We start from the raw sequence: 14,156 nt of genomic DNA, 5'->3' as shown, positions 1-14,156 counted from the left end.
CAATTTCCAGACTTCAGACAGTTTATGGACCGAGAGACCCTTGAATGAAGGAGAAGACAAGACCCTTTGGGGGAGAACCCTGTTACACTGCCACAAATGTATACTGTTAATCTTCCTCCAGCCTTCCCCAAGGAAAGCAATGGCCTTTATCCAGGGTAATGGTGCATTGGGGAAAAGGTAATGATCAGATATTTCAGGGATTATTAGTGACATTATTCTGGTTCAGAAGTGACATTAATTTCAGGGACCCAAAACGTCATGCTGGTCCACCAGTCAGAATGTGGGCTTATGGAGGCCAGGTGATCAATGGAGTTTTAGCTCAGGTCCATCTCACAGTGGTTTAGTGGGCCCCCAGACTCATTCTTTAGCTATTTCCCCAGTTCCAGAATGTATAATTGGAATAGACATACTGAGCAACTGGCAGAATCCCCACATTGGCTGTCTAACTTGTGCAGTGAGGGCTATTATGCTGGGAAAGGCCAAGTGGAAGCCACTAGAACTGCCCCTACTTAACAAAATAGTGAATCAGAAACAACACTATATTGCTAGAGGGGTTGCAAAGATTACTGCCACTCTTAAGGACTTGAAGGATTCAGGGGTGGTGATTCCCACCACATCCCCATCCAACTCTCCTATTTGGCCTGTGCAGAAAACAGATGGGTCTTGGAGGATGACAGTGGATTATCATAAGCTCAACCAGGTGGTAACTCCAATTGCAGCTGCTGTTCCAGATGTGGTATCATTGCTTGAGCAAATCATTACAGCTCCTGGTACCTGTTATACAGCTATTGAACTGGCGCATGTTTTTTCTCAATAGCTGTTAGTAAGGACCACCAGAAACAGTTTGCTTTCAGCTGGCAAGGTAAGCTATATACTTTCACTGTCCTAACTCAGGGTATCAATTCTCCAGCCCTATGTCTTAATCTTGTCCATGATGACCTTGATCGTTTCTCTGTCCTACAAGACATCACACTGGTCCATTATATTGATGATATCATGTTGATAGAACCTACGGAGCAAGAAGTAGCAACTACTCTAGACTTACTGGAAAGACATTTGCATATCAGAGGATGGGAGATAAATCCAACAAAAATACAGGGGCCTTCCACCTCAGTGAAATTTCTAGGTGTCCAGTGGTGTGGGACATGTCGAGATATTCCTTCCAAGGTGAAGGGTAAGTTGTTGCATCTGGCCCTTTCTACAACCAAAAAACAGGTACGATACTTAGTTAGTCTCTTTGGATTCTGGTGACAACATATTCCTCATTTGGGAGTGTTACTCCAGCCCATTTATTGAGTGACCAGAAAAGCTGCTAATTTTGAGTGGGGACCTGACCAAGAGGAGGTCCAGGCTGCTGTACAGACTGCTTTGCCACTTGGGCCATATGTTCCAGCAGATCCAATGGTGCTGGGAGTGTCAGTGGCAAATAGAGATGCTGTTTGGAGCCTTTGGCAAGCTCCTATAGGAGAATTGCAACACAGACCCTTAGGATTTTGGAGCAAAGCCTTACCATCTGCTGCAGAAGACTATCTCCTTTTGAGAAACAGCTTTTGGCCTGCTACTGGGCCTTAGTAGAGACTGAACGCTTAACCATGGGCCACCAAGTTACCATGAGACCTGAGTTGCCTATCATGAACTGGGTGTTGTCTGACCCACCAAGCCAAAAAGTTGGGCATGCACAGAAGCACTCTATTGTGAAATGGAAATGGTATATGTGAGATAGGGCCAGAGCAGGTCCTGAAGGCACAAGTAAGTTACATGAAGAAGTGGCCCAAATGCCCATGGTTTCCACTCCTGCCACATTACCTTCTCTTTCCCAGACCACAGCTGTGGCCTCTTGGGGAGTTCCTTACAGTGAATTGACTGAAGAAGAGAAAAGTCAGGCCTGGTTTACAGATCGTTCAGTACGATATACAGGTACCACCTGAAAGTGGACAGCTGCAGCACTACAATCCCTTTCTGGAGTGTCCTTGAAGGGCAGTGGTGAGGGGAAATCCCCCCAGTTGGCAGAACTTCAAGTAGTGCACCTGGTTGTTCATTTTGCTTGGAAGAAAAACTGGCCAGAGGTGGGTTTGTACACTGACTCATGGGCTGTTGCTAATGGTTTGGCTGGGTGGTCAGGGACTTGGAAAGACCATAATTTGAACATTGGCAAAGAGGCCTAGGGAAGAAGTACATGGAGAGATCTTTCTGAGTGAACTAAAAACATGAACATATTTGTGTCCCATGTGAATGCACACCAGAGGGTGAATTCAGCAGAGGAAGGTTTTAGTAATCAAGTGGATAACATGACCTGTTCTGTGGATACTAGCCAGCCTCTTTCTCCAGGAACTCCTGTCATTGCCCAATGGGCTTGTGAACAAAGTGGTCATGGTGGTAGGGATGGAGGTTATGCATGGGCTCAGCAACATGGACTTCCACTCACCAAAGCTGACCTGGCTGCAGTCATTGCTGAGTTCCCAACCTGCCAGCAGCAGAGACCCACACTCAGCCCCCAATATGGCACCATTCCCCAAGGTGACCAGCCAGCTACATGGTGGCAGGTTGACTACATTGGACCAGTCCCTTCATGGAAGGGGCAGTGATTTGTTCTAAGTGGAATAAACACATACTCTGGATATGGGTTTGCTTTCCCTGCATGCAGTGCTTCTGTCAAAACTACCATCCAAACTACCATCAAAACTACCACATCTGTAAACTGTGGGTTTACAGAAGGCCTTATCCATCATCATGGTATTCCACACAGCATTGCTTCTGATCAAGGAACACATTTCACAGCAAATGAAGTGCAGGAATGGGCACATGCTCATGGAATTCTCTGGTCTTACCTTGTTCCCCATCATCCAGAAGCAGCTGGATTGGTAGAATGGTGGAATGGCCTTTTGAAAACTCAATTACAGTGACAACCAGGTGGCAATACCTTGAAGAGCTGGGGTAATGTTCTGCAGGAAGCTGTATATGCTCTGAATCACTGTCTGCTGTATGGTGCTGTTTCTCCCTTAGCCAGGATCCATGGGTCCAGTGACCAAGGGGGTGGAAATGGGAGTGGCACCACTCATTATTACCCCTAGTGATCCATTACAGAAATTTTTGCTTCCTGTGCCTGCAACCCTGAACTCTGCTGGTCTACAGGTTTTAGTCCCAAAAGGGGGAGTGCTTCCACCAGGAGAAATAACAATGATTTCATTGAATTGGAATCTAAGACTGCCACCTGGTCACTTTGAGCTACTCATACCCCTGGATCAACAAGCCAAGAAGGGGATTACATTATTGTCTGGGGTGATTGACCCCGACTATCAGTGGAAAATAGGACTGCAACTACACAATGGAGGTAAAGAAGAGTTTTCCTGGAATATAGGAGACCCCCTACGACATCTTTTCGTACTACCATGACCTGTGATTAAAATCAATGGAAAACTGCAGCAACACAATCCAGGTAGGACTACCAATGGCTCTGAAACTTCAGGAATGAAGGTTTGGGTCACCCCACCAGGCAAAGAACCACGGTCAGCAGAAGCACTTGCTGAGGGTAAAGGGAACATGGAATGGGTAGTGGAAGAAGGTAGTCATAAATATGAACTACGACCATGTGACCAGTTACAGAAACAAGGACTGTAATGCTGTTTTGTTCCATGTTATACTATTTAAATTGTAAGATATCAAGTTTAAGAATGAATATTACCCAAGGACTTTTACCCTATTCTGGAGAGATTTAATGTGTTTCCAGTTATATGCTGGACAGTTGAGTATTGTGAAGTGAAAGAAAAAATGTGTGTTTTAATGTTTTTTATTTAGAAATTAGGTGTGGTTTTAGGTGATACGTATAGCTGCCAAGTCAAGAAAGGGTTGACTGTCATGGTCAGGTTCATGTGTCAACTTGGCCAAGTGGTGGTACCTGTTTGTCTGGTTGGGCAAGTGCTGTCCTCTCTATTGCACTGAGGACATTTCATAGAATTAGATCATGATCACGTCAGCTGCAACCACGGCTGATTCCATTTGTAATCAGCCAAGGGGAGTGTCTTCTGCAATGAGTGATGCTTAATCTAATCCCTGGTAGCCTTTTAAGGAGGATTCGGAAGAGACAGGTTTTCTTCCTGCTTCAGCCAGTGAGTCTCTCCTGTGGAGTTCGTCCAGAACCTCCACTGGAATCATCAGCTTCACAGCCTGCCCTGCAGATTTTGAAGTCTACATTCCCACAATTACGTGAAACACTTTTATAAATTCTATATTTGTGAGTGTTTCTTGTTGATTCTGTTTCTCTAGAAAACCCTAACTAATACAAATGTGGAAAAGATGAAGGCTAAAATGCATGATGCGTTTAAACAATGAGAGCAAGAAGATACATTCCTATTGAGAAAATAACTGAGACAATATTACAGCTCATGCTACATCCTCATGCCCTGAAGCAAAAAGGAGGACCCAATATATGTCATAATGAATCTTTTATTTTCTAGTGAATTTTAGTTGCTGTAGATAGTTTTAGCAAACATTTGATTTCTGAAAATGCAGATAGCAAGAGATACCAGTATAACCCAAAGTCCCTACTGAGTAGGGAGAGAGTGATAGAATGCAACAACATATCAATAGAGAAGGAACTGGAGAAGAGGCCATCTGTGCCCCGTCCATATACCCTGGGCCTGCTCTGAACTTCCTGCTGCTAACCCCATCATGTGGATGGCTCCCAGCAGCTCTCTGACTTGCAATAGTCCTTGTGCTCAGGAGCATAATTGGCCTGCCCACATTGCAGGTCAGATGTGCCTAGGAGTTAATATATCTGGACAATGCTGCCAAAAAAATAATAGATATTGGCAGTAAATACCTCAGGGCCTCATCCTCAGTGGGCACTTGGTGCTGTTTTCCATACTCTCTCAGAGGGTGGCTGACATGATTGAGTCCCTGTTACCAGTAGGGAATGACCTACTCAATAATGTACCCTCTTCTGGCTTCCCTCCTTTCCCTCTGCTCAAGCCCCTGTGTTATAGCTAAAGCTTCAGTGAGATTCTGATACACGCCATTCCCTTCTCAGAATATGTTTGGGAAAATTAAAAGAGGCGCTATTCCTCATATAGTTCTGTATACAAGGAGAGATGATACCTACAGAAGAGCTGAGATATGAATGACAAAGAGGTTTTGGAGGCAGCAAGAGTTGAAGGAAGTAGTGATTGGAAGGACTGAAGTTTCCAAAGAGTAGCCAGAATTATAAAGGTGATAGATATGGAGCTTCACCTCACCTGGGGTATAGTTGTTCATCATTATATTTTAAATACTAAGGCAAATAGTGACCAAGTCAGAGGGAAGAGTTGGGAATGCCCAGGTAGCTAACATAGGGGTTCCAGTTCATCAATCTTTCAGAGTTTATTCTCTATGGGTGGGGTTGAGAAGTCAGATACTAGTAGAAATACCTTTTGTGTAAGACAAAAGTTGAGGTGGTGTTGGGGAGGTCGAGGCAATGTACATGGGAGTTCAGGGGACGGGAAGATGCCATTCAAATGGGTAGAATCACAAGGCTTATGGAGAGTGTTGACATGTAAACTGAGTCCTGAAGAACCTGAGGGATTTGGACATGTGGAGGTGTGAAGAAAAGGCATTCTAGCAGACGATGATGGTGCACATATCTCTGAGGCTTGCAGAGTAATGTGAGATATTAACTCCATGTAGTGGATTTAGTTTGGACTCTCGTTTCACAGAGTCCTAAATAAGCATGAAACAAAAATAGTTTTTGACATACACATTTTTTTAATTGATGAAAGAACTACACTTTACATCCAGAAAAGGAAAAACTGGAGCCCAAGAGGACAGATGATCAATAACTCTGATATCTCAAAAGTACTAATATTAGCAATTTCTCCTAACCAGATATTGATTACTATGGATCATGGTGCAAAGGGAAAGTAAATTTTTCTGTATTTGGGTGAAGGCACCAAGGCACCTTTTTCTCCCACTTTTGAGAAAAATTATGGTGGTGGCGTTAGGATAGATTCCCTTGCCTTGTCTCTCTGTTGTTGCAGTAGTTCAGTCTCCAGAGACAGCTTATACATCTCCAGGGCCAACCTCACATGCCGAGGGTCTGGGAGACACTGCATGAGGTGTTTGCCTGCCACCACCTGTTCACAGCCATCAGGGATTATCTGAAAGAGATGTAAGTGGTGGGAGTGGTTAGGAGGCTTCTCCCCATGTCAGGGCACTGTGACAGTCGAGGAGGTGCAGCACTGACAATGGGGGACTGCAGACCCGGACCAACCCCAGAACTGGACGGTGAGCAGGGACAACCAGAAAATACTGTGGGTCCCACCACAGTCTTCCCCAGAGGGTCTAGACCTGTTCTGAGACAACTTCCCAGAAGGCCTACCTTGGGGACAGCAGCAATTTCTGCTGACCATGCAGAAATAGAGGGAAAGTACGTCCTACAGTCCAGTCTATTTCTATAGTCAGTCCCTTCCCCAAGGGCACAGCTTTTCTTGTTCTAAAGTGAGAGCAGAGTTTTCCGTGTAGAAAGACCTGTAAGTGACCTTCAAGAACTCAGAAATGAATCTTGATAGGTTGGATCACACTGCTGGTGGCTAGGACAGTGCTGTGGGGGAGGCCATCACCTGTCACGTGTGATACTACAGGAACTTGCTCGAATTAAACCACTTACCCACTCACATGTGGGCACTGATGGATACCAGCTTCTGTTCTCTGAGCAAGCGATAGTTGGGGAACCAACCATAGCATAACCAGGGAAGCACTGAACAGTGATAGTTTCAGGTTCAACATAATGAATTTTATCCACAGACAGCTTTCCATGGGCAATCTCTGGTCTCAAACACAGAGCTGTAAAAGAAACACCAATCTAAGCAATGGGCAATTCTAAGAAAAGAGACATGTTAGTTTATGATAATGAGAATGAACTATATTTAGGTGCTGGTAGTTGTTCATTCTTCTTTCATTTGGAGAATAACGATGATATTAACATTGAGATTAGATTTTGGATTAAGCATTTATATTAATATCTCATTAAGTCTAACAACCTAGGTACAAAGTAAGTACCCTTATTATTGTAGTTGTATCCATGAGAAAGTTGAGGCACAGGTTAAGAAAGGTGCCCAAGGTCCTAAACTTTTAAAACCATTATAGGATGTTTTAAAAATTGTGACACCAAAATCTCAGCTATCTAAACAACCATCCCTCACAGTCTCGATCTCTGCAAGATACTAGGAAGGAGATTTTCATTCTTCTGCCTCATTACTCTCTGGTGTTCAATGGAGACAATAGCAGCAAATAAATCCCGGACCTGTTGTTAGCAAAGTGCTGTTAAGGCAGTATTCATGTAAAAATTGGACACAGCTTGGCTCATCCTGTCACCACAACAGGCTGACAGACTAGAGTCCCTGAATCATGGGCAGCAAGTGCCCTGCCTGAGGCTCTGAAGAAATGCTGCCACTTCATCGTGCTTGGAATTAGCAATGAGAAAACCCACATTCATGCTAACACAAGTTTCCATGAAAATTTTCCACAGGCCCACAGGCACTCTCAGAGGAAACACACTGCTTCTAGAGTATTTCTGGAACTACAAACAAAAAAAACCTTGGAATAGGAGCTGCCTTCAAGGGGCTGAATTTTATAACTGAGAGGTGGGAGCGATTTATATTTCTGTATGTCCTTTGTTCCATTTGCATGTGTATGATGTACATATATATTGTTTTAATTTTTGTTGTGGTAACATATACACAACATAAAATTTCTCATTTTAACTAATTATTTGTACAAATCAGTGGTATTAATTATATTCACGTTGTTGTACTACCAACATCATCATCCATTAGCAAAACTTTTTAAAACCCCAAGTAGAAGCTCTGTACCCATTAGGAAATAACTCCCGCCATTCTTCTCTTTCTGGTAACCTGTCATCTACTTTCTATGAGTTTGCATAAACTAGATGTGTCATATAATTAGAATCATGCACTTTTTGCCCCTTTGTCCATGTGCATATGTTAATTATTTAAATAAATTAAAATTAAAATTAAATGTTCACATGCTGACTCGGGCAAAGAAGCAACTCTGCTTGCCTTTCATGACACTCCCACCCTTGGCCATGGGCTGAGAAGTGAGTTGGAGTTACCTTTACATTGAGGAGGTGGAGGTGACCAGATTGAATCATCACAGGAGATTTTTGCCTCTCCAACCATAGTGTATCCTGTATCACATTCATACACGAACTCAGTGCTGAATAATCCTCTAACTTTTTCATAGTGTCCGTGGACAACTTCAGGAGGAAATTTGCAGCCTTGATGGTGAGAGATACAATTGAGAGAGGATGAGCTTGCAGAAAATATAAAATAATAATTCCCAGAATTTGCATGATTTGTTGGAGGCTTCAATTGGTCCTTTCATCTCTCAGCTCACAGGATCCCTTGGCTAAACCCAAGAGTTATGATGCTTTCCTATAATAATCAGGCTGAGTAACTGTAGAAAAGCTTGCATTAAATTAAAAGAACTTGATTTTACTTGATTTTATTGCAAGTTCACTTAACCTTGTACTCTTTAGTTACCATTTTGAAATGAAGACTGGATTCAGCCACCAAGTCACACTGTACTGGAGATAATCATTGCATCTGTGAAAAACTATAAAAGCATTAAATAAATTCACCAATTTTGAGTCACTGCCCCATAATCAAAATTGTCCATCCATCTCCACCAAGAATATACTCACTGCATTTTAAAGTATTTTAAAAGGAGCTTATAGGAAAATAAAATACGACGATTCAGATGTAATGAACATGACATGATGTTGAGTATCTCTCAGGAAGTGAGCCCTCTCAGGGTCCACAAACACTGCACAGGAACATCAAGAAAGTCTTATAAAGTACAGTGGTAATGTAAGATTTCCTCTGACGGCTGAAACCAAGTTATGATAGTTTCAGAATTTTGTATTTAATCGAATAAAAGTTTTTAAACATTTATCAAACTGTCAGTATATAGAAGACCAGCCACTGGCCATTCTCTGGATCCTATAATCTAAAGTATCGCTACTTTCTTCCATGATCCCTCATCTACAGGCAAATTAATCTAGTGATATGTTTGCCAAACAGGCCATACACATTCTCACGTCTGAACCTGCCCCCATGTCATCTCTCCTACTTCCTCAAATGCCATTCTTCCATCTCTGCTAACTAGTCAAGTCCGACTTTCTCTATGAAGCCTTCTAATATTGTCCTACTACAGAGTCATCAATAATTTCTCTGTGCTTCTACACCACTTACTAAGAATAGATTATCTCATCCAGTCATCACTATAGCTCCAAAAGATATATATTACCATCTTCCCTATCTTTTATATAAGAAAACAGGCCCTTAGGGAGGTTAAGTATTTTGGTTAAGTTGAGGCAGTTACAAAGTAGCAGAGACAAAGTTAGTTAGAGCTAAGGTCTGCCTTGCTCAAAAGCCCATATTTCTATGACTTCAGTCTATAACCTTTAGCAATAATTTAACAGCTAACTTATACTATCTATATTTCTGGGTTGTTCTATCTTGAGAGCAGGAAGCATGTCTCTTGTTTGTGTCTTCAGCATCCAGCCTTTGATATTGTAGATCTAAAATAGATGGTTACCCGTGCAGAGGTGAAAGTCACCCTGACAACATGGGAGATGACTCGTAGTGATGAGTCTGGCCTTGGCACCGTGTTCAACAATGCCCCATCCTGATCAAAAGGGGAAAGAACTGTAACAAATAAAGTATCAACAGCTGAGGGAGTTCAAAGAGAATTGAGAGGCTACTCTTAGGCAATCTTAAGCTAGATATTGCTATTTATCATGGTTTGCCAAACCCCAATGAGAAGCATTCCTCCAAACCTTAACGAACTCCTTGGGCTTTATCTGAGATTCTACAAAGGTTCCACACACTATAATGACTTTCCAGAAACCTACAGCTCCAGATGGGCTCCTCGGCCAGGTAAGTCCTAAAACCCAGAGGGGCCAGCCTCTCCAGAACATAAAAATAGTTCCAACCCCCATCTCATATTATCAACAGCCCTTTCCAACGTGAAAAAGCTAGAATGGGCATAACGCAAATACTCCTAAAGATTGGGAGAAAGATTAAAGTAGAAGGTGAAGTTATAGCCAAGAAGATAGGATTTAACAAATGAGTATGACTGCTGAATCATGATATTGATATTTCTTTTCATCTCCAGTGTCTTGGAGCAGCTAGAAAGAAAAATCTAAAATTGTGGAACAGTAACTCATACCAAACTCTGAAGTCTGTTCTATAACTGATCGTTGTGGTGCACTTAAAAATTAATTTCTTTTTTGTATATATGTTATTTTTTACAATGAAAAAATAGATGGTCACCTATGTACAAGTCTAAAGCTCACAAATGGAATTTTCTAGACCACAGATCATATACATCATTGGAAAATGACATTTATGCACTAACACAATAAAAAATTATGTAACTTGATCCCTGAAAGGTTGTTTAACAGACGATGAGGCACATTCTTGCAGTACAGCCAGGAAGATATGGCATAAACACACAAATAGAAAAACCACAGTATCTGTCAGCTTGTGAGAAAGTGTCCAAAGTTAAAGGAAGCCAGCACGAAGGCTGGAAGAAAGGAGTGAGAAAATGAAGGGAATGAGGGTTAAGATAACACTTCCTAGTGGAGACTGTAAGTATATTTTGAGCTTGGATAATACTTGCTTAGATGAATGAGATGTAGGCAGATATTTTATGTTTGCGTGATGGTTTGAGAGGTAGCAGAAAATTGTTATTGAAGGGGAAAAAAGAAACAAGCTCAGAAAGGCAGACTGAGACAAATTGGCAGACTGTATATTTCAGTTTAAGGAATATGGACAAAAGGTAATGTGGATACATGAGGAAATGAAATAGGAGAGGAATCTGAAGGAAGCATTGACAAGTCTCTGTGACCTGATGCATTTAGTGAAACTTCACTGCCTCAGAAAGGAACAGGAGACCCAGAAGGTCAAGGGAATGATATGCAGGGAAGACAATGAGAGTGTTGGGGTGGGAGGGCTTTGGAATAATTACAAATTTAGCTATCTCCATTTCCAAGAGAGCAGAAATATCCAGGGTATGTGAATTCTTTTAACTAAACTTAAAATAGTCATCATTTTGATGTTAAAAGATTTCGAAAGTAAAATACTTTTATGCCCTACTTAGAAAAGCAGTTCTGAAATCAACCTGTGATTTGAGAACGTTCATAAAATCTGAACAGCATGGGTTCATGCTGTGCTCCTAGAAATTAATCTTGACAAATTCTATCATTGCTCTTGCCAGGATTATAAGGTAGCTCTTTAGGACTCTGTGAGGCATCTGCTTGGTGTATAGTCTCTGCATCATCAAAATTAGGAAAACACCCCATATCACATGAATATGCAACATAGTTTCCATAAAAATAAACACACTATTGGAAATGGCTTCTCTTTTCACTCTGGGAAAAATGACCTATTTGAAATGTTCTGATAGATGATAGAGGAGACACATATATAAACAGTTTTTAAAAATTGTTCTTAGGAATCCTTTCTCTTAAAGAAAGAAATTGTATTGACAGCTAAATAAGAAATATTACTTTTTATTTTTACATTTCCATTTATATGCTAAAGCAAGGATTTATTACTCACATCTGCATTTATAACCAGCACTACCCTAGTAGACTCTGCAGTACTCCTAAACACTTTCCGTGCTCATTGGTTAGGGAAAATTGCCTTACAATTTCTTACATTTATATAATGTCTTTAGCTTATACAGTGCCTTAGAAGTTTACCCTGCAAAATTCACTCATTTATAATAACAAAAAAATTATTTCCTAGACAGGAAATTTTTTCCCAATTCATCATTAATACAACAGAAAAATAATTCATAGAAGAGAAGAATTAATTCTTTAGAATTTAGGAATATCCATTTAAATGTAATAAATTAATAAGAAAACTAAACTTTTTTTGCTAGGCTGGCTCCTCTAGGATTTAAAATATTTTGCTTTCAAGTAATAATAGGCTATGTCTGAATGAACTAAAACAGTTTAAACAGTTTGTTAATATAAAATGGCACAGAATTATTGCCATTTGATCACTCTTAACTAAATCTTAATCTGGACTTCTTCTCCACACCTTGTTTTAAACTAACCCCCTTCCCCAATCACTCACCATCCAGACCAGGCAGGCTGAGCAATAGGGCCAGGGTGCCGAAGAGGCTCAGTGCTGAGAATATGCTGTGCAACTTGAGAGACATGGTGCAGCGTCTCAGAGATGCGGCTCTGGGGCTCAGCATTCTCAGACACCCTGAATTAAGCTGAAGTAGAGGCTCTAAGTAACTAGCAAATAGATGCCTAAAGCAAGGAACTAAGTTTTGGCAAGGCGGCAGCTCAACGTCACTAAAGGGGAGGGGCAGTGTCAAGGAGGACACCAAGTACGGGGCAGGGCCCAGGCAGGCGCAATGCAACACAGCTCCAGGTCCTGGGGAGGGCACTATGGGTTTGACAGGGGAGCTGTGTGGGATTCTGAGAGTATTTATAATCGAACCCTTAAGACTTTCTCACTGTTATGAATTCAATCATGTTCACTTATTGTCTGTACATAGACATCATTTCTCTACAAATAATTAAAGAAAAACAAACTAGGAAAATGGTCAAGAACATGTGGCAGGTTCTTTAGGGTTCATAGAAAGCTGCTGAAGCATGTTTTACACCATCTCCCAAACATGTTGGGTTTTCAGTAACTAGAATAAATTGCCAATAAGAGAGAAGGACAAAAAAGATCTCTAAAATTAAAGTCGCATCCTAAACACTCTGAGGCCTAATTCAAATATAGAAGGACACAAGTCTATAACTGTGATAAGGTTTAAGAACACAGACTAAACAACAAGTATTCCTATAATATTTATGTGAGAAACTTTGGGTTCTCTTGATGTATCTATGATAACAAATGACTCATCCTTGGGGCTACACTAGTTTGGAGAGTAAAGGACATTTCTTAGAGTAGTTTTTACAGTACAGTAAAGCGTGCATGGAAAATTTAAGGGTAGAGAATGAGGCCTCATACTTGCAGAAAGAATCTTGACAATTTTAAGAATTTCTGAGTGGTGTTGGGTTACAGTTAAGGACCTCCAGCCTCACACTCTATCTCTGAAAAATAGCACTAAAAGAGAAGTGGTAGAAAGGCATGTTTATCAACCCCCAGACTTGGTTTCTATTAATAACTATTTGGATCTTTCACCCAGACTATTTTGTTTTAGTTTCTGCAAAGGGGACACATTAATTTATGAAGCTGGATTTCATGTTTTGCCCCTTGGATCAGGTGTGGATATTTGTTGCTTGAAAATGTATAGATAGTCATCCATACAGGACAGCAAACACTGGAAAATGTCTGAAAATGACTTTAACCACAGTACCACTCAGCTGAGTTGAAATGAGTATGATAGACATTTAATGACCAAAGTGCTTAGCCCTCAAAAATAAAAAGGACATCTGGCGGAAATAAATGGGTGGCATCTTCTGTAATCACGATGACAGCATAATTAAATTACAGCACTCCTAGACAGAAAGGGAAGCAAATAAACCTACCATATAGTTATTTTGTCATTTAAAGAGGAATTAAAAGAAAATCTGAGTATGTCAGGAAAAAGAAGTAATTTAAATAATTAAATGGAAGAGCATTTTTAAAAACAGCTCCTGTTTTTTCATCATGTGCTAAACTTTTATTTAAATTCTTGCATTTAATATTTTTTTAACTTTGCTGGTAAAGAAACAGATTCAAAGAAACTGCATATACTTCCCAAAGCCTTTTATCTCATCAATCAAATTCTGAACTCAAGTCTGATTCAAATCCCAAGCTCTTTCCACTATGCCAATACTAATTTTCATTTAGTGGATTCAACTACAAAGGTTTGTTGTACAGCACCCGGAACCTGTAACTTAGGAAAGTATATCTAGAATTTTTCTGCTTCTGTTGTTGTAGAGAAGACCCCAGACAGCCTGCTGTATCAGGAACCAAATCCCATACGCCCTACCAAGAATTAGCCCTGTGGCTTAGCCAAAATCTCAGTAATATAGGCTTCAGTCTCCATGGCTGTATAAAGAATTTGGGACTGCAATGGGCTCTATGAGACTTTTCATTTCAGAAATTCTAAGTTTATGTTGTAATGGCAAAAAAAAAAAAAAAAAGTGA

At 40.8% G+C, this 14,156-nt stretch overlaps 1 protein-coding gene across 1 annotated transcript; it reads right to left on the bottom strand.

The window, feature by feature from the left end:
• Positions 1-5,713: 5,713 nt before the first annotated feature.
• LOC143680983 (apolipoprotein R-like) lies at positions 5,714-12,338 on the bottom strand. Its single transcript, XM_077157647.1, has 4 exons — positions 12,138-12,338; positions 8,102-8,266; positions 6,638-6,813; positions 5,714-6,128 (listed from the first exon to the last, which is right to left on the bottom strand). The coding sequence occupies exons 1-4, from the start codon at positions 12,259-12,261 to the stop codon at positions 5,955-5,957; spliced, it is 639 nt and encodes a 212-aa protein (XP_077013762.1). The 5' UTR covers positions 12,262-12,338; the 3' UTR covers positions 5,714-5,954.
• Between the last annotated feature and the right edge of the window lie 1,818 nt (positions 12,339-14,156).

Source organism: Tamandua tetradactyla, chromosome 4, assembly GCF_023851605.1.
Source record: "Tamandua tetradactyla isolate mTamTet1 chromosome 4, mTamTet1.pri, whole genome shotgun sequence".
NCBI classification, from domain to species: Eukaryota; Metazoa; Chordata; class Mammalia; order Pilosa; family Myrmecophagidae; genus Tamandua; species Tamandua tetradactyla.
The sequence above is the reverse complement of the archived record's forward strand: the minus strand, read 5'-3'. Positions and strand labels throughout refer to the sequence as shown.

Excerpts from the sequence above, each read along its gene's own strand:
- LOC143680983 (XM_077157647.1), bottom strand. The coding sequence starts at position 12,261 with ATGCTGAGCCCCAGAGCCGCATCTCTGAGACGCTGCACCATGTCTCTC. Across the intron at positions 6,814-8,101 it reads TCCACCTCCTCAATGTAAAG|CTCTGTGTTTGAGACCAGAG; the intron begins GTAACTCCAACT and ends TTTCTTTTACAG. Across the intron at positions 6,129-6,637 it reads CAGTGCCCACATGTGAGTGG|ATAATCCCTGATGGCTGTGA; the intron begins GTAAGTGGTTTA and ends CATCTCTTTCAG.